This window comes from Lithobates pipiens, unplaced genomic scaffold (genome assembly GCF_037356315.1).
Source record: "Lithobates pipiens isolate NorthernLeopardFrog02 unplaced genomic scaffold, aLitPip1_a1.2 Scaffold_27, whole genome shotgun sequence".
Lineage (NCBI taxonomy): Eukaryota > Metazoa > Chordata > Amphibia > Anura > Ranidae > Lithobates > Lithobates pipiens.
Window position 1 is genome coordinate 193,799,798 of NW_027507788.1, and position 23,978 is coordinate 193,823,775.

Below are 23,978 nucleotides of genomic sequence, written 5' to 3' on the forward strand. Positions count from 1 at the left end.
GGAAGACAAGGGGAAAAGGACAAGACCAAAAGAATGAGCAAGGGAAGAAGAAGGGGGAAAGAATGAGTATGAAGGGGGAAGAGAAAAAGAAAAAAAAATAGAGAAAAAGAAGTGAGGAAGAAAAGAGAAGAGAAAGTGAAAGAGAAAGAAAGGGAAAAGATGATGAGAAGAGAGAAAAAAAAAAAAAAAGAAAGAGAAAGGGGAGGAGAAGAAGAGAAAATAAAAAGGAAGAAAGGAAGGAGAAGAAGAAGAAAATGTGAATAATAAGAAGAGGGAACACAGGAGAACAGAAGGATAAGAAATAGAAGAAAAAGACAAGAATAAGAAATGAAAGGGAAATAAGAAGGGAAGAGAAGAGGGAATGAGCAGAAGTAATGAGGAGAGGAGGACTGGAGAGGAGCCTCGGTTGCACCTTTGCAGTCAGCTCACGTTGCTCCGATTATCCATTAACCTGATGTGAGCCGCATTTCCTGGAGGTGGCGTCCTGCTATAGTTTGGGATGATCGGAGAGGAGGACAGACACCCCCACTCCCCCCTCTCCTTATCAGCAATTCAGATTGCATGCAAATCCCCCGCAGGCAGGCAGTGAGTGTTGGTGAGGAGGACTCCCCGCCCCCTCCCTCTCCTCCTCCTCCCGGGTGGGTTTGTCTTCTCCCCGGACTCGGTGCAGAGGGTCTCCTCGTCGCTGTAGATTAGTCTCCTCGTCCTCTGGATGCGCTTGTCCTTCCTGTGGCCATGCGGAGAAGGTGGAGGAACATGCAGCCTCTGTGCACTTTAGCGGCTCTGCTGGCCGTGTGTCTGGGGACGGTCCGGGGACATTGCCCGGAGAGAGAGCTGGAGAGGAGGGAGGAGGAGGCGAACATCGTACTCACCGGGACTGTGGAGGAGATACTCAACGTGGACCCGGTACACCACACCTACTCGTGTAAGGTAAGCGGGAGCCGGGAGAGGGGGCGGGGCCTCAAACTTCACCAACTGCCCGGATAGAGCCGTACGTACTGCCGGGCATTGATCAATGCTTGGGGTACCGGTACTACTGGTCGCTGATTGGTGCTTGGGGCACCGGTACTGCCAATGAGTAATCAATTATTGGGGCACTGCTGATCAATGTTTGGAGCACCAGTACCGCTGATCAATGTGCGGGCACTGGTACTGTCAATGAGTGATCAATGCTTGGGGCACGGGTACTGCCGGTCACCGATCAATGCTTGGGGCACGGGTACTGCCGGTCACCGATCAATGCTTGGGGCACGGGTACTGCCGGTCACCGATCAATGCTCGGGGCTCCGGTACTGCCGGTCACCGATCAATGCTCGGGGCTCCGGTACTGCCGGTCACCGATCAATGCTCGGGGCTCCGGTACTGCCGGTCACCGATCAATGCTCGGGGCTCCGGTACTGCCGGTCACCGATCAATGCTCGGGGCTCCGGTACTGCCGGTCACCGATCAATGCTCGGGGCTCCGGTACTGCCGGTCACCGATCAATGCTCGGGGCTCCGGTACTGCCGGGTCACCGATCAATGCTCGGGGCTCCGGTACTGCCGGGTCACCGATCAATGCTCGGGGCTCCGGTACTGCCGGTCACCGATCAATTCTCGGGGCACCGTTACTGCCGGTCACCGGTCAATGCTTGGGGCATCGGTACTGCCGGTCAATGCTTGGGGCACCGGTGTCACCGGTCAATGCTTGGGGCACCGGTACTGCCGGTCAACGGTCAATGCTTGGGGTACCGGTACTGCCGGTCACCGAGCAATGCTTGGGGCACTGGTACAGCCAATGAGTAATCAATTCTCGGGGCACTGGCACTGCTGATCAATGTGTGGGGCGCTGGTACTGCTGATCAATGCTTGGGGCACTGGTACTGCTGGTCACTGATCAATGCTTGGAGCTCCAGTACTGCCAATGAGTTATCAATGCTTGAGGCATCAGTACTGCCAATGAGTGATCAATGCTTGGGGCACTGGAACTGCTGATCAATGTGCGGGCATCAGTAATGCTGGTCACTGATCAATGCTTGGGGCTCCGGTACTGCCGATGAGTGATCATTGATTGGACACCCATACTGCTGGTCACTGATCAATGCTTGGGGCAACGGTGCTACAAATGAGTGATCAATGCTTGGGGCACCGGTACTGCCGGTCACCGATCAGTGTTTGGGGCACCGGTAATACTGTATTGCTGGTCTGGTGCTGCAGGGACAATCTCAGCAGGATCTGGCCATAGAAATATACTTTAGGAGGTTTTTGGGTTCAACTTGTTCTCCACTTGGAGTATTACATTTACCGTGCCATATTAGGTGAATCTAGACACATTCACCTGCAGGCGCCGACCATTCGCCACACACGTTTATGATTTATAAACCATAAGCCTCAATAAGAGAATGCTGAGCATTGCAAATGAAGATTTTTTTTTTTTTTTTTTAAGGTGAAAATCTAAATCAGCAAGGAGTCAGATGTCAGACAAATGGGGGGTGGTAAATCTTTGATAAAATCTACAAATTTTCCTCTCTGATCTGAATGTCAAAGAATGGAATGTGTCCTGGGGTGGTAACATTTGCCATTTATCATTGTAGTGATTCTTACTGAGACTTGGGATTGCCATTGGAGAATGTGAAATATAGGGGTGCGGCGAATGTGACCCCCACTGGGCAAACTAAAGAATTCAGCCAGCGAATGATCAGCGGATTATTCTCTCTTTTTTTTTTTTTTTAATAAATGTGCCCCATAGATATTGAGCTCTGTTTATGTTGTCTTTCCAGTTTGGGTATTTATAAATAACTATGTAGGTGTTGATAAATATGGAATATGTGTATAATAATCCGTTGTAGTCCTTGCTCCCAGGACTGTATTGTAAGTACCAGGCATAATGAGAGGTCTGGGAATAGTTGTCAGCTCTGCTCACATGTCATTGTGTATCGCACCGTTACTAGCCATAGACATCAGACATTTCGTCCTCTGACATTTGGGGGGGGGGGGGGGGGTCAGACCTGATTGTTCAAACATCTGCATACTGATGGTGCAGGAATGACTGCAGCCGGTGACCTCGGCCGCAGAGAAAAATTGATCAGACGCGCTTGAATATTCCAGATGGCCGTGGTCGTTTCAAAGAGATTAATCTAATGTTTATGTGAAAGTTATGCAGTGATGAATATTCGGCATTGGTAGAGCGTGCGTATCAGACAAAAAGTCAGGGGCACCTGACCGATCCTCTTCCTTTTTTTTTTTTTTTTTTTTTTTTAGCGATTTCATTCATTAGTGGCAGTCAGTCCAATAGTATCGGCCAATTCTGTCTGTGATGCTTATAAAGCAGGCAGAATCTTTTATTCAGACTTTTTTAGCACAAAGGATCAATGATTATCTTGTGGACGTGGTAGCTGTACTCTCTGTGTTCATTTAATGATCCTTTTGTAGGATTTACAGAAAAGTTGGAAGAGTCGTAGTTGGTTTGCCGTAGAACTGACTTGTTGCTTTCCTTGTCATCATTATTTAGTACTGTCTGCAGTGATACTGCATGGAAATGCTGCCAACTCAACCATGTCAACTCTCCCAGCCTGCCTGCTCACTAGATTTTATGTTTCACCCAATCAGTGCACCGAGGGGCCCTCCCCTGTCAGCATGCTGTGATCTGGCATGAAGGGGTTAAAGTAGATGTAACTCCTAACGGAATGACATTTTATTTTGCTAATGCACTGGGTATCGTAAACAATTGGTATTTATTTTTTTTTATTTTTTTTATAAAAAATACTTGTTTTTATCCTTTTTGCCATTTCAGTGTTACTGATCTTCTGCAGCAGCTTTGCAGCCACTTCATGTATGCATATACCCCAGTGATGGCTGCATGGTGGGTTTCCGGATGGTGACAAAAGTGCATAATGTGTGTTTATGTGGAAACTTATAGTTCCCCTCTCGGAAACCTGTGTGATAGAATAAAAATGGGTATGTCCTGTGAGTTTTTTATTTTTTTATTCAGCCAGTGGACTGAATAAAAACATTCAGATTCCTGCATTCACACAAGTAATGAAGGGATCTCCCCCCCGCTGCGCTGTTGTATTCTGACAGCAGGGATCCCCCTCTCCCTTTCCCAGTTTTTAAAGAGGAGCTCCAGTCTTAAAAAAAAAAAATTTAATGAAATGTCAGCAGCTACAATTACTGTAGCTGCTGACTTATTATAAGAAAGGACACTTGCCTGTCTTGGGATCCCGCCATGTCGGCACCCCTAGCCAATTCGTCAGTCAGCTTTAGGTGCAGGCACCGGCATTGTAAGTAAGGGAAACCCGCAGTGAATACAGACCCAGAAGGCAGTGGGTGGAAGGAGAAGGGGCCAGTAATGTCGTAGTTTGTCAATTGGTGATCTTACCTGGCAGCGGGCAAATGTGGCAGTGGAGAGAGGAGGGTGTGAACAAGTGGAGCTTCCCTTTTTGGATGGAGCTCTGCTTTAAAATACACTGATCAGCGCTGCAGCCATTGGCTGATATTTTTCAAGCAGGACCATTCGACAGAAGGTAGTCTAGTGATTGATGGCCTGTTCCTGCTGAACTTTCTGATTTTTCGATAAGTGTGTACCTGGTTTTAGGCTCGCATTAGCCTATTCTGTTAAAAGTGACCTGCGGTGGATCACTTTTCAGAGTGTGGCCAAGCATCTGCTGTCAGTCATTCAGGAGGCGATAATGCCGCCTTCTAAATTTCCGGTTTTATTTTTTTGTCAAAAGAGCAGTTTACAATGGGACTAATTGTTTGGCTCGTGGTTGCAGTGATGTCCCATTGATTTGAAAGATCGAGTTTGACAGACAGTGCTGCCTGTCAACGCGATGTGCCGTGTTAAAATTTCCGCCTCCACATGCAAACAACCACCACTGGCTGTATAGTGGACTTCAGGTGGGCACATGGGGGGGCAGTAAAAAAAATGTTGCTTCTCCCCAGCCATCTGTATAAAAGAGGCCTAACTGCGCAGGAGTGCAATTAAGAGACAGGGAAAGAGGACCGAGCGTTGTCAACGACTGGGGTCCTCAGTTAGGATCCAAGCCAGGATGTTGTGTGTGTGTGTGTGTGTGTGTGTGTGTGTGTGTGTGTATATATATTCTAGTGCATATGTTGGTTTCCTTCCATGCTTTAAAAGGATAGTTCACCTTTACAAAAAATCTGCCTATGCAGGTAAGGGATGTTTGTAGATGAAAACAAACTGTTTAGCTCTGACTATAGATTAATAATGTTCCTGCTATAGGTGTAGGCCAGTGATGGCGAACCTTGGCACCCCAGATGTTTTGGAACTACATTTCCCATGATGCTCAACTACACTGCAGAGTGCAGGAGCATCATGGGAAATGTAGTTCCAAAACATCTGGGGTGCCAAGGTTCGCCATCACTGGTGTAGGCCATTTACATACATTTTTATGAAGCCTGACTGGAATACTCCCAGGATGTTACCAAGTGAGGCCTAGTCATCACTGCTCACCTCCTCCATCACAGGAGTGAGCTTTTTCTCTGATTCAAACCACCTCACATAATCTTTCTCTCCCCTGATGGAGTAGCTCCGAGTTCAAAATTTGAGCTCTCACTCCTGTGATGGAGGAGGTGAGCAGTGATGACTAGGCCTCACTTAGCAACGTCCTGGGAGTATTCCAGTCAGGCTTCATAAGGTATGTAAATGGCCTACACCTATAGAAAGGAAATGATTCAACATTAGTCAGAGCTGCACAGTTTGTTTTATCTACAGATGCCCCTTGTCTGCATAGGCAGCTTTGTGGTAAAGGTGAACTATATCTTTAAAGACGTGCTGGAAGAATAATTGGTTCCTCTGTAAATTGGTCATAGTGTATGTGAGATGGGAACCTTTGATTATAAACTTGTTCACAGCAGGGACTGATGTCAATGTACAGTATGTATAGCGCTGCATAAATTGTCAGAACTATATACAGTATAAATACCTCTAATTGATAACTGGAAGTGCCTGAACAAGGTCTTTCATGGCAGGATCACCAGGTATTTTATAGTGAAAGCTGAAGATTTTAAAAGCTTTAAAATGGCCTTTCAAATTAACCTATTTACATTCTATATGAGATTTTCATGATTGGGTTTACATGTGCTTTAATATGCTAATTCCCTGCTGTACGCAGATGCTGGCCATGAGATAGAATACAGCATCCTCCTAACATCACAGCACCCATCTGGACACTAAACCTTGTGAAGTGCATATCCCCCATTAGAATGGTTTGAACATGAGGTCAGTGGTGTGCTACTATAGCAAGAACATGACTTACAGTAGGGGCTCATTCACACCATGTGCATTGGGCCAATGCATAGGCAATGCCTCATGTCCTATTGATTCAGTTCTCACTAACGTACAGGGTTGGTGTGCTGTAAAAAAAAAAAAAAAGTAGGACAAGGTGCACTCTTGTGCGTTGTGATGTGCATAAAGTTGAATGAAATGTCATTTTGTGACGTTTCAATAAAGAGCAAAAAAAAACAAACAAACCAACAAGCATTGCTTCACCCCTACACAATTGGGAGCCTGTTGGTGTGAATGGGCACTAATAGGAAATTGTTTTATTGGTCCTTGGAATTCTTGGTAATTATTCTTCAGGGCACTTTAACAGCAGAAGTTAGCATTGTTGGCACGCCATTACACATAGATAACATATTAGAGTATTCTGGCCTAGTAGGTTTATTATCTGCATTCTAGATTGTAAGCTCTAAAGAGCAGGGCCCTCTGATCCCTCCTGTATTGTAAGTGTACTGTCTGCCCTCCTATTGTAAAGCGCTGCACAAACTGTTGGCGCTATATAAATCCTGAATAATAATAATGATGCAGACACAACATAGCATATGGCAGCGACACATAGCAAAAAAAAAAAATCAATTTCAGTTTTCTGTAGTTCACTCAGTGAGTCCCCTTAACACGTGAGCTTTTTTTTTAGGCAATTTTTGAGCCTTTTTTATGTTAGGAGTTTTCAGGCTTGAATGTTTTTGTTTCAGCCATTAGAAAAGATACTAGAAGGAAATGAAGGTTGTTAGATGTAAACTGTGCAAAAAAAAAAACACATTACACATGTTTTCAGGGGCTCCCTTGGAAGTCTATTGGGGCCAAAAGAAACTCGTGTTGTGTGTGTTTTTTTTTTTTTTTTTTTTTTTTTTTTTTTGCAAATTCCTTATTTAATTAAAGTACCCAACAAAGCAATGCAACACAAAACAATAATGGCATCTCAAAAAAAAAATCTTATGATATTGTAGAGAATACAGTATGCAAAAATTCCAAACGAATACCATATACATGAATGTTGCTCATGTTGTTTTTCGAATGACAAGTGACCTGACGCTCAGGTTTGCACAGGCACCATTGAACATAATGGGAATTTTCTTGTTGAGTGTTAAAGTTTCTGGAAACTAGCTTCAAACACACAGGTGTGAATGGGGGCTGAAAAATGTGTGAATTTTTTGGAATGAGCTACTACACTTTTTATTGCTGATCACTGAACAAGCCCAATATTTCACTAAAAGAAGAACTTCGATTGTTTCTGGATAAATATTGCAGCTGCTGACTTATAATAAACAGACACTTACCTGTCCAGAAGTTCAGCCCTGTGGTCACCCAGGCTATTCTTCGCTGGTCTTCAGGCCCCAGCATAGCTATCTTGGATGTGGGAATCCAGCTGTGACATCCTGGTGTTATAGCCGGCTCCCCACTGAGCATGCGCATGGACTTTCTGAGTGGACCCACAGTCTCCTGGGACATGAGACCTGTTCCAGGAGGTTGGGATGGGAGGGGGAGCCAAACTTCTGCTCTAGACCAGGAATCTTCAAACTATGGCCCACCAGCTGTTGTGGAACTACACATCCCATGAGGCATTGTAAAACTCTGACATTCGCAGACATGACTAGGCATGATGGGAATTGTAGTTCCTGAACAACTGGAGCGCTGTAGTTTGAAGACCCCTGGCCTATACCAGCCATTTTCAACCAGGGTGCCTTGAGGTTTCTTCAGTGGTGCCTTGGCAAAATGCCTAAAGACTTATCAAAAATGGTATAAAAGACCACAGGTGGATCAAGTCTGCCTTTTAGTGACACAAAGCCACGGGCTTTTTATTATGCACCATTATGAATTTCTATACACTGGCATCCTAACAACCATTCAGTTATCAGTTGATCAGGATTTCTGTTGCCTCCACAGCAGCTTTGTTTGACCCTCCTCTGCCCCCCTTCCTCAGCACTGGGGTGACATTAGCTGACTGACTGAGAGAAATTGAGGAAGAAGAGAAACATAGGAATACTAGTCAGTACTAATACAAAAGTGTATTTGCTTTTGGAAGAATAAATCACCTCTAACGTTGGGTGTTCTACGTGTGGGTGTTGCTGCATTGTGTAAGGCTGTTAGAATAGTTTTTTACATATGATTTTAAGGGGTGCCTTGACTGAAAAAAGCTTGGGAAACACTGTCCTTGACAACCAGAGTGGAAGTGGGGAGCAGGTACCCCAGAAAAAAAAGTTCACTATAAGGCCTCTTGCACACGGTACTGATGTTTGAGCATCTGCTTGAGCTATCCATGCACATTTATGCACGTTTGCACATTTGCATGCAAGAAATATTGCTCATAATGGGGATGTATTTACACAGCCCCAAATGATTCACAATGGCTCAAAAGTGATATGGTCCAGAAATATTTAGACAGAATAAAGGTGGATAAAGCACCTGGACCAGTGGGCATCCACCCACGGATCTTAAAATAATTGAGCTCTGTCATTTCAAAGCCATTGTTTCTAATATTTATGGACTCGTTAATACTGGGAATGTTACCACTGGATTGGCGCAGGACCAATGTGGTGCCCATATTTAAAGTGGAAGTAAACCCACTTTTTTAACTTTTACCTACAGGAAAGCCTATAATAAGGCTTACCTGTAGGTAAAAAAAATATCTCCTAAACCTGTACGGTTTAGGAGATATTCCCCTCGGTATGCGCCGCTGACTGCAGCGGCGCATGCGCACAAGGGGGTTCTCTCCGTGAAAATCCGGCAGCGCTCGCCCGGCCGGATTTAAATCTCCCGCGCGCATGCGCGGGAGTGACGATATCGCGGCTCCGGCCACTCACAGCGCCGGAGCCGCGATACCCGGAAGAGACGCCGAGGGAGCATGTCGGCTTCCTCGGCGTGGATCGGGCGAGATGTCGGGGCCTCGTTCTAAGGTAAGTATTTCATAATGAGCTAGTATGCGGTGCATACTAGCTCATTATGCCTTTTGCTTTGCAGGTTTAAAAAAAAAAAAAAAAAAATGCGGGTTTACTACCGCTTTAAAAAGGGATCAAAGTCTTTACCAAGTAACTATAGACATGTTAGTTTAACTTTTGTAGTCGGGAAGTTACTGGAGAGATTAATAAAAGACCACATAGACGAGTTCTTGCTGGAAAAATATATTTTAAGCAACAGACAACATGAATTCATGAAAGACAGAAGTTGTCAAACAAACCCGATTTTCTTTTTATGAAGAGGTAAGTAAAACCTTGGACAGAACGGTGGCGGTGGACGTGGTATACCTGGATTTTGCAAAAGCGTTTGACACAGTTCCACGGCTCATGTGTAAGGTAAAGTCTACAGGTTTGGAAATATCAGTTTCTAAATGGATAGAAAACTGTCTAAAAGACAGAATTCGGAGAGTAGTGGTTAATGGTTCTCAATCTGAATGGTCTAAGGTTATCAGTGGTGTACCTCAAGGTTAAGTGCTGGGACCCTTACTTTTTAATAACTTTAAATTTTATATTAGGGCTGGGATTCAAGGTACTCATTCAGTCTTTGCAGATCACTCCAACCTATGCAGTGGAATAATGAATGACCAATTTAAAAGCCAACCTTAATTCACTGTTTAATTGGTCAAATGTGTGGCAAATGAGGTTCAATGTTGATAAATGTAGAGTTATGCACTTTGGGGCTAAGAATATGCAACCATCATACATACTAGGGGGAGTACAACTGGGGGAATCCATAGTGGAGAAGGATCTGTTTTTTTTTTTTTATTTTATTTTTTTTAATTTATTTTTTTGGGAGATAATAAGCTCAATAATAACATGCAATGCCAAGCTGTGTTTTCCAAAGCGAGCAAATTCCTTTCTTGTATTAAGAGAGGTATGGACTCCAGAGAGAGAGCTATCATTTTGCCCCCTGTACAAACCATTAGTAATACCTCATCTGGAATATGCAGTTTGGTGTTGGGCACCAGTTGTCAGAAAGGATATTGGGGAACTAGAGAAAGTGCGGAGAAGGGCAACCAAACTGATAAGAGGCATAGAGGAGCTCAGCTACAAGGAGGGCAACCAAACTAATAAGAGGCATAGAGGAGCTCAGCTACGAGGAAAGATTAGAGGAATGGAATTTATTCTTTCTTTGAGAAGATAAAGGGGGGGGGGGGGGTATGATCATCATGTATAAATACATAAGTGGTCTACATAGTAAGCTTGGTGTTGAGTTATTCACTTTAAGGTCATCACAGAGGACTAGGGGGCACTGTTTACGTCTAGAGGAAAAAAGATTTCATCTCCTAATACGGAAAGGATTCTTCACAGTAAGAGCAGTGAAAATGTGGAATAGACTCCCACTCCAGAGGTGTTTTTGGCCAGCTCAGTAGATTGCTTTAAAAAACCTGGGTACTAACATTTTTAGGTAAAATTGATCCAGGGAAAATCCAAATTTTTCCCCCCTGCTATAGTAAATTGTATCATGTTTTGCTGGGGTTCTTCGCCTTCCTCTGGATCAACTGTGGGTGAAGGATTGTGTATATGCGATTTATGATTTATTTATTTATTTATTTATTTTTATTGGTTGAACTGGATGGACTTGTCTTTTTTTTTTTTTTTTTTTTTTTTTTTTTAAACCTGACTAACTATGTAACTATATATATTTCTAGGAAAAATGAATTAATATTTATGCCCATTAGCGTGCATTTGCAAGTCTTTGCAGGTACAGGTGCAAAATACTGACCAGGAACGCAGATTTTTTGTTTTTCCTTTTTTTTTAACTCAAGAATACGCAGCAATTATTTATGTGGCACATTGTAAAAAAAAAATGCTGTATTGGGCTTTTTTTAAGCTGCGGTGTGCAAGAGGCCTAATAAGAATGGGGGGGGGGGGGGGATAGGAGGAACAGAAATATCCTAGCCAGACCCCATTTCAGTCCCTTGTAAGTGCAATAAGCTCTCCAGGCACTTAAAAGCGTTAGGGACATGTGTTTACTGTTGTGATGCTCCAGAGAAGCGTATAATTTTTGATATTTTTAGATGGTATAAAAGTGAAGCATTTGCGTCTGTCAGATCTTCGCGGCACGTAGTCTGTTATTAAGTCTCCAAAACTATACAGAGAAGTGCCCATTTAGTAAATATACCTATAGGAAAAAGCTCTGTATTTCCAGCTCTTGGATTATAGTTACTTTTTTTTTTTCCCTCCTCTGAGAGGGTTGAAGGCTCCAACTCTTCATCAGTGCTTCGCTCCAGCGAGATTACAGTGGACTTAACCGATTGTAGCAGAGAAGGAATGTGTCTGTGCATGTTTGCCATTTTGCGGATTTTTGTGATGAGAAAGATTTATGACTTTGCTAACAAGTTTCTTCATGTCTGTAATGTGGTACAAATCAATAGGAAATCTGAAGGGATTTAATGGCCGCCGAGTTTTCTAATGAGTCTCAGGCCAGGGAACAAATTAGGGCAGAATTAGGGGGTTTTGGCTGTCATCAGAGAAGCAAAGGCGTTAACTTCAGCAACCTTTGATGAAGGATCTGTGGTGTATTGTGTCCCATTACTGATGTGCATTGCCTCCCAGCCCCCCCTATCATGGACTCATGCCGGCTTGGATTACTTTTAGAACACTGAGTCCCCAACCCCCCACCCATCCCACTCCTGTAATCTCTGATGTGTTTGATGTGGTGATACACCTGCTGAAAGGCCTTCCTTTAGGCCTTATTCACACGAGCAACATGTACTTGTGTTAGAGTATAGCTACGCTTTAAAAAAAAAAAAAAAAAAAAAAAACGGAACAAAAAAAAAAACCTAGCCCCTAACCTAAAGCATACCCTGCATCACATGTGATTGCCTCCTGCAGTATTTGTATCTTCTTCTTCTCCCTTTTTTTTTTTTTTTTTTTTTTTTTATTGAAAAAAAGAAAAACACAAGGCAAAAAAACAATACAAATAAAGTACTGCCAGAACAACCATACACATCATCAGACATGTTCAGATAACTTTGTATGTATAGTTGAATAAACAAATGATACCACTTTTGTGTATACACCAGAGCAATTACCACCTTTTTAATATAACTATTTTGGGGTGTGTCTCCCACCTTCGGTTTCCACTGTAAAGCTTTAAACTTACGATCCTTAGTTGTGGGAATTCAGCCTAGCCTATGAGCTGACTGTAAAATACCAGTTCCAAGCCTGGGGTGTCCAACCAGGGACCCCATAAGTTATCAAATTTACTAGGATGGCCCCATGTTGATGGATATACTTCTCTAATCTAAGGGTTCCTTCCATGCATTGTATCCACTCTTTGTGAGAAAGAGGGTCAGTAGACTTCCAATACCTGAGTTTCACTCTCCGAGCTTAAAAAAAGAGCTCTGTCCACCACCTCTTGCATGGGAGCTCGCCGTTACAAGTCATCCAAAATACCTAATAGGCATGGTTTAGGCTCAAGTAGTATAGAAGTCTAAAACGACTTGTTGATACATCTGTTCTCGTGGGAGTAAAAAAAAAACGCTCACATAGACACTACACTCTAAATTTTTCGAGTTTAGGAGAGTTTTTTTTAAGTGTTTTTTTTTTTTTTTTTTTCTGCCAGTAACCTCCAATCAGAAACGCAAACCAGAAGGTTTTTTTTTTTTTTTTTTGTCCTGCCTCTAAACGTTAAGCTAAAAATATTATTATTATTTCAGGTACTTGTTTAGCACCGTCAATTTACGCAGTGCTTTACATATACATTGTACATTCACATCGGTCCCTGCCCTCAAGGAGCTTACAATCTGAAGTCCCTAAAGCCTCGTACACACGGTACGATTGTTGGCCAAACGAGCCTCTGATTTTTGTCAAAAGGGCGTGTGCCAGGATCTTTTCTTGCATACCAACGGTACACAATTGTCGTGCCACAAACACAAGCTTAGTGATGTACTATGAGGAATTTCGGCTCTTGAGCGCCACCCTTTTGGGCCCCTTCTGCTAATTTAGTATTTGGTAAGCATTGATTCCAAGCATGCTTGAATACTTTCGACTTTTTGGGTGACAGATTTGTGTACTGACCATGCGTAAATTGGATGTGTAGCCGTTGTCTGCTGAAAATGTACTAGCCTGTCATCCAAAATTTGTTGGCTGAAAGTTGGACAACAATTGTAAAAAGGAGCGTGCTAACGGTAAGGTTTTACAGTCCGTTGATAGACAATCCCCTTCCAACAATCGTACCATGTGTACAAGGCTTTACACACATTCATACATAGTAGGGCCAATTTAGACAGGGTCTGATTAACCTACCAGCTTGTCTTTAGAGTGTGGGAGGAAACCGAAGGAAACCCACGCAGGCACAGGGAGAACATGCAAACTCCAGGCAGATGGTGTCGTGGTCAGGATTTGAACCTGGGACCCTTTTTGCTGCTAGGTTCTAACCACTACACCACTGTGCTGCCCATAATGGCTCTAGTCGTCCTAATGTGCATGGACACATAGGATAACATTGAGATGCTTCTACAGGCAGAACACAAAACTCCCGTAGAAGTAATGTTTTTTTTTTTAAGCCAGTGTGCATGGAGCCTCATTGTGACTTGCGTTTCCATGGGTTAAAGTTGGACCTATCTTCCCTTTACCTTAGTATTGGTCAGTGAGGCCATCAGTCATAGTTATAAGATAATAGTGGGGCACAGGAAGGGGCATACTGAGCTCAACTTCAGACATTTTAGCTACTGATCTTTGAGGGTATGCTCAGAGGCGCCTCCATATGCCTTCTATGCAATGATAAAAGCATTAAATATGCTTTGCATCACTACAGGTATACTTTTATTTCAATATTAATGGGAAGCTGAGTGTGCCTTTTTATGTACCGTATTTATCGGAGTATAACACGCACCCCAAATTTAGGAGGGAATTTTAAGGAAAAAAACTTTTAGGAGGGAAGTTTAACCACTTGCCGACCGCCTCACGCCGATGTACGTCATCAGAATGGCACGGGCAGGCATAAGCACATATATGTACGTCCTTTGCCTCCCGCGGGGTGTCATTTGGGGTGTCATTTCACATACGCCCATAGCATGTGTGAGCAATATATCATTTAGTGACAACTTTGTGTAAAAAAAAAAAAAAAAATTTTTTTTTTGTCATTATTCAATCGCTTGAGGCAAAAAAATAAAATATTCAATGGGCTCAACATGCCTCTTATCAATTTCCTTAGGGGGTCTACTTTCCAAAATGGGGTCATTTGGGGGGGTTTTGTACTGCCCTGTCATTTTAGCACCTCAAGAAATGAGATAGGCAGTCGTAAACTAAAAGCTGCGTAAATTCCAGAAAACGTACCTTAGTTTGTAGATGTGACAACTTTTGCGCAAACCAATAAATATACAATTATTGACTTTTTTTTTACCAAAGACATGTGGCTGAATACATTTTGTCCTAAATGTATGACTAAAATTGAGTTTATTGGATTTTTCTAATAACAAAAAGTAGAAAATATCATTTTTTTTCAAAATTTGCGTTTATATCGCAAAAAATAAAAATCGCAGAGGCAATCAAATACCATCAAAAGAAAGCTCTATTTGTGGGAAGAAAAGGACGCAAATTTTGTTTGGGTACAACATTGCATGACCGCGCAATTACCAGTTAAAGCAGCGCAGTGCCAAAGTGTAAAAAGACCTCTGGTCATTTACCAGCAAAATGGTCCGGTCTGAAAGTGGTTAAGGAAAAAAACTTACATTTAAATGCCTATCAATGCAGCCTTATCAGTGTCATTTGCAGCCTTGTCATGCAGCCTGTCCATCATTGCACCCTTGTTAGTGTCATATGCAACTTTGTCATGCAGCCTTGTCCATCAGTGCAGCCTTGTCCCCTTGTCAGTGTCATTTTCAGCCTTGTCTGTTTTATTTTTAGCTTTTCTTTTTAAAAATGGCACCACCGATATACACAGGACATCTCGGCGATGCCATTTTTAAAAAGATAAGCTAAAAATAAAACAGACAAGACTGGAAATGACACTGACAAGGGGACAAGGCTGCAATAGTGGACAAGGTAGTTCTCAGCCACCTTCGGCCATTCTTGTTGGCTTTCAGCCCTTCCCGGCAGCTTTCGGCCATTCTCTGTGGTTTTCGGCCGCCTTTGGCCCTTCTCGGAGGCCGAAAGCCGCTGGGAAGGGCCGAAAGCCACCGGGAAGGGCCGAAGGCGGCTGAAAGCTGCCCAGAGGCTGCAAAATGCCGGGAGATCAGCGTATAACACGCACATGCGATTTTCCTCTGATTTTAAGGGGGAAAAAAGTATGTGTTATACGCCGATAAATACGGTAATAACATCACAACTCGCCAGCTATTAAGATTTTATAGAGGCTGGGTTCACACTATGTGCGGCCACAAGGCACAGCAATGGGTCTGGTGAGTCCACTTCCACCGTTTTTCAGATCTGAATTTTTGGCTGCCTTCGGACCTGAATTGGAGCCAAATACATTTTCTGATTTGCAGTGCCTACCTAATCTATCCCTAGTAACCTCATGCTAATTCTAATACATGATGTATAACAAGGTTTCTCTTATTTTTGTACAGTTGTAACAATATACCCAACAGTTGATAATTAACTAACTATATGTGATATATTTGTGCAATCACTTTACTGGTTCATTGATGCAACAGTCAACACAGTGCATTATATATTGTGTTGGGGAGGTTAACGTAGAGCAGATAATTAGCCTTCCCGAGTTGGGAAAGTGGAAGTGAAAGAAAATTGTGAGTATGGATCATGATAAATTTAACTCTGGGTAAAGGTTAATAGACTGAATAAAACAGATTGCCTCCGTGGTAATTGTACCCATAGGTAATGTCTCTACTATGTTATTTATCGGGGCCTTGTCCTTTATGGTTTATTTATGAAGGTGTCAGTTGTTGGTGCTGTGAATTACACCAATGCAATCTGTATATTCCTACTAACGTTTAGGCTTTCTTGTTGTATAGTTAAAGACCTTGAAAGCTTAGTGTTTCATAAAGTTTTTAACCTGTAATTCATATAAGAGGCTGCTATGTACTGCGTAAAAGCAGTGGGAGATCTTTTGTGCTGTTGACTGACATACTAGTGTTATTTGTATTAAGAATGGCACCCAAGTATGACCTGACCTGGTCATTTTATAGATAGGCAACTCCTATCCTCATATTGATTAGTGGTTCCAAATTAATAATAACTACTGCAGTGGGGAACAGACACAAAAGATACACTCTGCATCTTTCCAAATAACTGTTATGCTTTATTATGACAATATTGAAGGTTTTTATACACATGATTACATAGGTATCACATTAATATCACAATTGTATGTTTATGGTAACAAGGGGCGTAACATAGGCATACTAATTCTAATCAGAACTTGAAAGAATGCAAACGTACTGAAAACATTATTAGAGCTGTGTGCACAGAGAGGGCAGTGTGCAATACATACAAAATAGAATACAATTATATAAGGAACTTACAAATTTCCTTTACAGACCATAGGTCTGTAAAGGTACCTTACGTACCTTATTTTTAAATGAATTTTAGAAGTAAAAAAATAGCGCTGATAATCCTGAGTAAATTTAGAAGTGGACTCTGCTCCACAATACATGTCAAATTGAAAATTGTTGGAAGCTATTTTTTTTTTTTTTTTCTTTTAACCTGATGACAATATGATGACATGAAATATCTATGCTTTGTTCTCTGCACTTAGCTCATTATGAATAACTTACCTGAGAACGAAGCCCCCGAAGCGGTCCTCTGTCTTCATGTTCGCTGCTGCCATGTATCCCGGAGTGACTTCCGGGTCTCCCTGCTCCAGCACTTTGATTCGACGGTGCTGCAATGACGTCACTCATGCACACGGGAGCCGACACGAGCGGCATATCGACACGATCTGTGGCCTGCCCAGTGCCCCTGTGCGCCGCGGTGGCTGTCTTTTTGGAAATCTCTCCTAAACCGTATAGGTTTAGGAGATATTTCTTGGACCCACAGGTAAGCCTTAATCTAGGCTTGCCTGTAGGTCAAAGTGGTTTGTAAGGGTTTACAACCGCTTTAAAACGTGAGTTGTTTAATATGAATGCGCCACACCATTGTCAATCCAGCTGCTGGCCTGTGCTGTCGCATTTTTGTATGCAACCTCTTTACTTGTAAATATAAATTTTGCCCAGATATTTAGTAAGACTTCCAGAAATGCACAATCTTTCTTGAATAAGCAATTCCACTCTGATGCTGTAACCACTCCTGTTCGGTTCCATAGTGATTCTTCAGCAAGGATTCACTCCACCTGTAAAATTTCTTATTTTTCTTGGATGTCTGGTAATGATTCCAGCAATCCACAATCTTTCTTTTTAAAGAGCAATTCCAGGCACAGTTGAAATCGGTGAGCTACTAATGCTTTTCAGCACATTGCAGCTGTGCTAAAATCAAGATGTTCACTTTATTTAACTAAGCAGAATCATTCTCAGCTCTTCTCCACCATTGCTCCCTTGCTGGTGCCAACAGCTTTATTTGGACTTCTTCCAGGTTGAGGATCTTCAGCTGTTTTTATTGGCTATGCCAGGATGGTGTTTCCTCTGCATGCGTGGGAGTTTATTTGTCTTAGATCCTGGAAGTGTACACTGAGCTGTGCATGCACACCTAGTGTACATTATCAAGAGGATTGCATACAGGTAGGTAAGAATCCTTTACTACAGAAGAGACAGTCTAGGACAGTGATGGCGAACCTTGGCACCCCAGATGTTTTTAAACTACATTTCCTATGATGCTCATTCACTCCGGAGTGTAGATGAGCATCATGGGAAATGTAGTTCCAAAACATCTGGGGTGCCAAGGTTCGCCATCACTGGTCTAGGAAATGCATAAAGAGTGTCTACAAAACACCTGGAAATGGCTACATTAATATGGGGGAAGCTCCAACATTTGTCACACTGAAGCTCGGCTCCCTTGCACTATGCCACAGCGCAGTGACCAAGGAGCTGGGTGGGCACAGCTTTATGGGGATTCAGACACACTAGTTCCCCACCAGGTCCACTCCCCTTGTGATTCACAGCAACTAGTGGGTGGATCAATAGCCAATAGACAGCATGTTATTGGGTATAGAATCTGCACACTGCCCAGTTTCACAGCTGACCTAATTGGGAACTAGTTCCTCAGCTTCCCCATCAGGCTGCACCTACTGTCAGTGTCATTGGTTGCCACTGGTAGAAGCCTTGTGGCTATGATGCAGACAGCATACTTAACCAGTAACAGGTGGTTGGGGGGTAGTGGTAGTAAATTTGTCACCTTGCTACACAGCCTACAGAGACAGACACTCTGCCTGTCTCTGTATACCAAGTTACTGTTGGTCTTAAAGCAGGTCTTAACCCATTGATTTAACTTTATTCCAAAATGGCTACATTCAAGGCATGCTGTGAATAACTGTCAATTGCATTTGCTCTAAACTGAACTGTCAAGCCATCAAATGGCTGTTGTAATAACTGATCACATGAGCAGCACCACATCAACTGTAGATCAAACAAGAGCTAAGATGGCAGCTTTCTTGGCTGAAAAGCAGGGGTCTCCAAACTGCGGCCCTTTGCTTGCTTTTATCCTGCCCTATGCCAACAATGGTGCATAATTCTCCCCCACTGAGACCAGTTAAAGGGCATATTTCCTCCCAAAGACACCAATGATGGGGCAAGATTCCTCCTAATGACACCAATGATTGGGCCCAGTGACACCAATAATGGGGCATATTTCCTCCCAATGACACCAACCATTGGGCATGCTTCCTACCACTAATACCAAAGGTGGGGCATTGTGTTTTTCCGTCTGACGTCTGGACATTTTCTACTCTCAAATTTGCCACAGTCTGGCCCCCTAAAATCGGAAGGGCAGTAAACTGATCCCCTGTTAAGAACATTTGGAGACCCCTGCTGTAAAGTATAGGAAGGGTTATTTCTGACATAATTTCTTTATCTACAAACTCGAGGTATTTTTTTATTTAGTGCAGCCAAACTACCTGAATCTGTTGCATGATTTGATAAAGCTCCAAAACTAGAGGCAGGGCTTTTTGGAGTCTGTCACAGGAACTTTTTAAAGGGCTAAAAGGCCAGTAAAGCAGGGCAAATGCTTCATTTAATCCCCACAGTATGACCCTTCTGCTATAAAAGGCTTGCTCAGTTGCCGCTTTTTTAATTTGTAAAGTTCCACTTTACCTTGATTTGTCTGTAATCCAGTGCAGCTGCTTTTGCAGAATCCTTTTACATTTCTGCAGCTTGCATTATCTTTGGGTAAACCTGTCTCCTATAGATAGTAGCAGGTCTTTTTTTAGATTGTATTTGTTTTTTCATATATTTCCCCAAAATTATTGCCTGCAGAGAGTGTTTCTCCAGCCATATGAATAATTATTTTAATTAACATTTTCTATCCCTATTATTAACAGTTGTTTCTGCACATTATATGATGTGATTGTGTGGTTTATTATGTTTTATGTTTGAAAAAGAACATTTTGGCTTAGGCCAGTGTTTCTCAAATCCAGTCCTCAGGCCCCCCCAACAGGTCATGTTTTCAGGATTTCCCTCAGATGAAACGGCTGTGGTAATTGCTAAGGCAGTGAAACTGATCAAATCACCTGTGAAAAATAATGGAAAACCTGAAAACATGACCTGTTGGGGGGGGGGGGGGGGGGGGGGGCCTGAGGACTGGATTTGAGAAACACTGGCTTAGGCCAAGATGGTCAGACATTAAATTGTCCTGTGCCAGACCAGGATTTCCAGGCATGTTGGTTGTACTGAACAGAAAGTGTTTATTTTTATTCTTTAAAGGAAAGGGAATATTTTTCAACAAACATACATTTTATTTCTGTCAAATACCTCTTAAATACCCCAGTTGTCACAAGCGAGGTTTTAATAGGTCATGTAGTATGACATTGCTGGGCTTAAAATATCTTTCATGAGATAACCATGAGTGCAATAATTGCCATTTTGACAAGATGCCTGATACTAATCTTGTCTAATTATGGTCATTACTTTACTGAGTGGAATGCAAATTTACCAAGTGCAGTTCACTATTGTCCTGTTATCTACAAACCAGGCCCAGTACAGTGTTAAAGATGTCAAGAGTCAGAAGTATTTGGGTTTTTAACCACCAAACATTTTATACGTAGTTACACTGCCACCATAGGAGACATTTAGCCAGGTAATGTAGTTTATGTGGATTATGGTGTTTGATACTGATCCTTCTGAATTATATGTTTAGGTTATCCAATGCTGCACAGAGAACTTTTATCTATTATGGTGGCACCTGCCCAAGTAGAAATTACATTCTAATTTTCCTAGCACATATATACAAATGTTAGTAAAACAAGCGTGCTGTTGTAATAAAACCTACGTGTAACATTTTACATGACCATAACAGTTAACCCTACACTAATATACTATCAGTAGGTTTAAAGTGCAGGAAGTAGAGTTGCCTGCATGTTCTTGCAGCAGATTTCAATGCCCTCTCTACACCTGAATGCCAGGTTGTTCTCATTTGGCAAAGCTGCAGCCTTTCTGCCTCTGACAGAGCTTGCCTGCTGCTGCCCACACACTCCTGTTGGCCAGGGAGACAGCCAATCATAGCGATGGGCCAGTAGGAATGCATAAAGGTGGGAGGGAGTGGGCAAGCTCTGTCATTAATGGCAACCTCTGTCATTAGCAGGAAGCGTTGGTGTTTTGCACGATCAGTCGCCCAGCACGCGGCATGGGTGGAATTGGAAAGAAGTGAGATCAAACGCCCCCCTGCTATAGAAGAGCTTTTATACTTGCCTCTCCGGTGGTCCGTGTCTCCTACCTTCCCTCTGTTGCAGCATTGAAGCCTTCATAGGACTCTTAGCACAACACTTCGTTTCGGGAGTGTCTCATGCACTGTGCATTGTACAGTAGTTCCATTCTCTGATCCCTACGTCACCACAGGACTCAGCAGTGATATACTGTAGGGGTCTGACGGTGGAGACCATGGTGGAAGGCATGGAAGTTTTGAATGCTGAAGAGGCCTATGGAGGCTACAGTGCTGGAATAAAGGGGAGGTGTTCTATACACCACATCGTAAGTAACAAGTGATTATTGATTTTTCCACCATATATACGTCCACAAGACACGTGGGCCGATTTACATAAAAGCCAGTTAATTAATCAACAAATATGTTTTTGAAAGCTGGACAAAAGTGGAAGACCCAGATGAATCCTGCACAGGACGAATACCCAAGTACATGTACTGTAGATGGGGTCATGTGAGGGTTTAGTTCAGAGCACCAGTACTAAGTGCTGTGCTGCCTATCCTTACTTTGTGGTTGGATCTACCCCCTTGCACAACCACCCCCCCCCCCACTTAATTCCTTGCCCCTATGCTATTCTTGCACCCCCCCCCCCCTTTTTAATAATGTCTATTACTTTTCCCACACAACTCTTAACCTTTATTTTCCAACCTTCTTTCTGTTTCAATCAGCTTAGTAGTGCATGGGATATATGTTTTATTTCACTGGCTCACAATTCCATAAGCTAACGATAGATGAAGCATACCCAGCATTTATCATGTCCCTTATTATCTCTACATGACCATGGTTACGTTTACCATCATGTTATGTGAAATATATGACCCTTTTTAAACTATTATCGCATTCAAGCGGGTTTACAATATACGAAGAGATACATTTTCTATAATGTGAAGCTAATGTATTAGTGCTTGACTTCTAGCTTTAATAAAAACATATAATTAGAAAATATGGAACGTGCTATACCCCTAACTACTTTTATTTTCAACTTTTAGTTGATGCATTATAATGTTGGATATTTAAATAATTGTATAACATTTCCTGCTATTTACTTGAGGTTACTGAACTAGTTTGTTTTTGGAACATTGTTTTGATTTTCTAATGATTTATGGGGTCAAATCTACAGTTATTTGTAAAAATTCAAAGGAGCAGGATGGATTATTTTTTTTTTTCCAACAAACAAAATTCTAACTGTCAATGTGGATTTCATTTAGGAAAAATCTTAAATTTTGTAATAAAACCTGTGTAATATAGCTAAAGCTGGGAATACATGGATTGCAATTTGGCCGCTTCAGCGGGAACCGGACGAATTTTGATCCGTATGTAGCCCTCTGTTTTCAAGGGGAGCCGGTCGTTAGCTTGGCTTCTGTCCAATAATCCTAATGGAAAACCAGCATTCAATCATCGAATGCAGCCAATAAGCCGCTATGCTGATCAGTGTATTCTGGCAGGGAAGTCCCTCTGAAAGAATATGGTAGCACAGTAAGAAGAAGAAAATAAAATAAAAAAAACCTGCACGGATTTCCCCATCCACACATATATTTTTATTTATTTCATTCAGCTGGTTGAATGAAAACTGAACCATGTATGGCCAGCTTAAAGTGGAAGTAAACTCCCCTATCGTTTTCAGCCAAGGAAGCTGCCATTTTTGCTCTGTTTAATCTTCAACTGCTATGGTGCACATGTGATTCGTTATGACACCAGCCATTGGATGGTTTGATAGTTTGGCTGAGAGCACAGCCAATGTGCAGTTAGCCTTCCCGGCATGCCTTTTTTTTTTTTTTTTTTTTTAACTGTTTAAATCCATGGGTTTACTTCCACCTTAATAACAGCTCTAGGTGACATTTTAAAGGCTTTCAAATGAAATTAGTTGATTCAATAATAGCAAGAGAAAATGTTCTCAGGAGATAGAAAGTAGCTAAAACTTGTTCGGGGAAAACAGATAGGTGGCTCTGTTTACAAAACTGCTTAGACATGTTTGATGGATGTATGTGTGGGAGGATGTGTTAAAAATTAAGTTAACCTTTAAGTAATTGGCACACTGTCTGCTTCGGTGGCTAGATAAGAAAAATGTATCTGTGCTTGAGCAAAATGAACAAAGGTGACGCCTAGGCTGGTCTTATACTGGGAGATTATTGTAAGCTTCAACATGGATTTTATATCTTCGTATATATGTGATCATAAGGGAACAAGTGATAGTAACTTACATGTTGCAATTGTTTGATGCAACTTCAAGCATTTTAGGGTGATCTGGTCCCTTTCAGATCATTTGCCTCTTAAATAGTAGCAGATATGGTTTAGAAATTGTTTTGTTTGACCAAAAATGGCTCTATCATGCTCTCAGTTCAGTGGTGCTACGCAACGCTTCAGCTACCATAGGGGTGGATTATGAGAGATTCCATCAGTTGGTGTGTGTATAAGTAGTTTAAACCCAATCACTAAAATGTAATATATATGTCCTTGTTCACTAATTGTGCTCCTACCTTGTCGCGTAGGCTACAAGTGACCCTTTCAAAAAACATTACACAGTCATGGTCCACTATTATCATCATGAAACTTGCCCTGAAAAATGCCATTCAGCCATCGTAGGATTACATGCCTTGTGCTGTTTGCTTTCGTTTCAGTTTAAATACCGGTAGTTTGTTTAGGCCAAGCTGGGCCAAATGAACTATTTCATTCAGTAACGTGTGCCAGCTGAGCCAATATACAGTATACAGCACTGTGTTACAGGTGTGAGGCGAGACCTTCCCGTCTCATACCCAGAACATAATGGTATCGGTCTGAGTAACGCTCAGCCTTCCATAGGCAGCTTTGTGTCCTATCAATCGTCGGCCCACCTCACTGACCCAGTCCCCACTCACTCCTTTGTCACAGGATTTGACTGACAGCAGTGGGAGCGGCGCTGGATCAATTGAGGGCTCAGATAAATATAAGGGGGTTGAGGGGTGATATCATTACTAAAACTTTTTTCACCTCAATGCAGGGAATGTATTAAAA

The 23,978-nt window shown here is 42.3% G+C and overlaps 1 protein-coding gene across 6 annotated transcripts in view; it reads left to right on the top strand.

Moving 5' to 3' along the window:
- Positions 1-201: 201 nt before the first annotated feature.
- AGRN (agrin) overlaps positions 202-23,978 on the top strand; it is a 713,847-nt gene continuing 690,070 nt past the window's right edge. For 5 of the 6 annotated variants that reach the window (XM_077458091.1, XM_077458095.1, XM_077458096.1 and 2 more), the window contains exon 1: positions 202-930. In XM_077458091.1, the coding sequence (XP_077314217.1) occupies positions 736-930 (195 nt within the window). In that variant the 5' untranslated portion in view covers positions 202-735. The remainder of the gene's footprint in view (positions 931-23,978) is intronic. The other variant, XM_077458097.1, reaches the window with a different exon arrangement.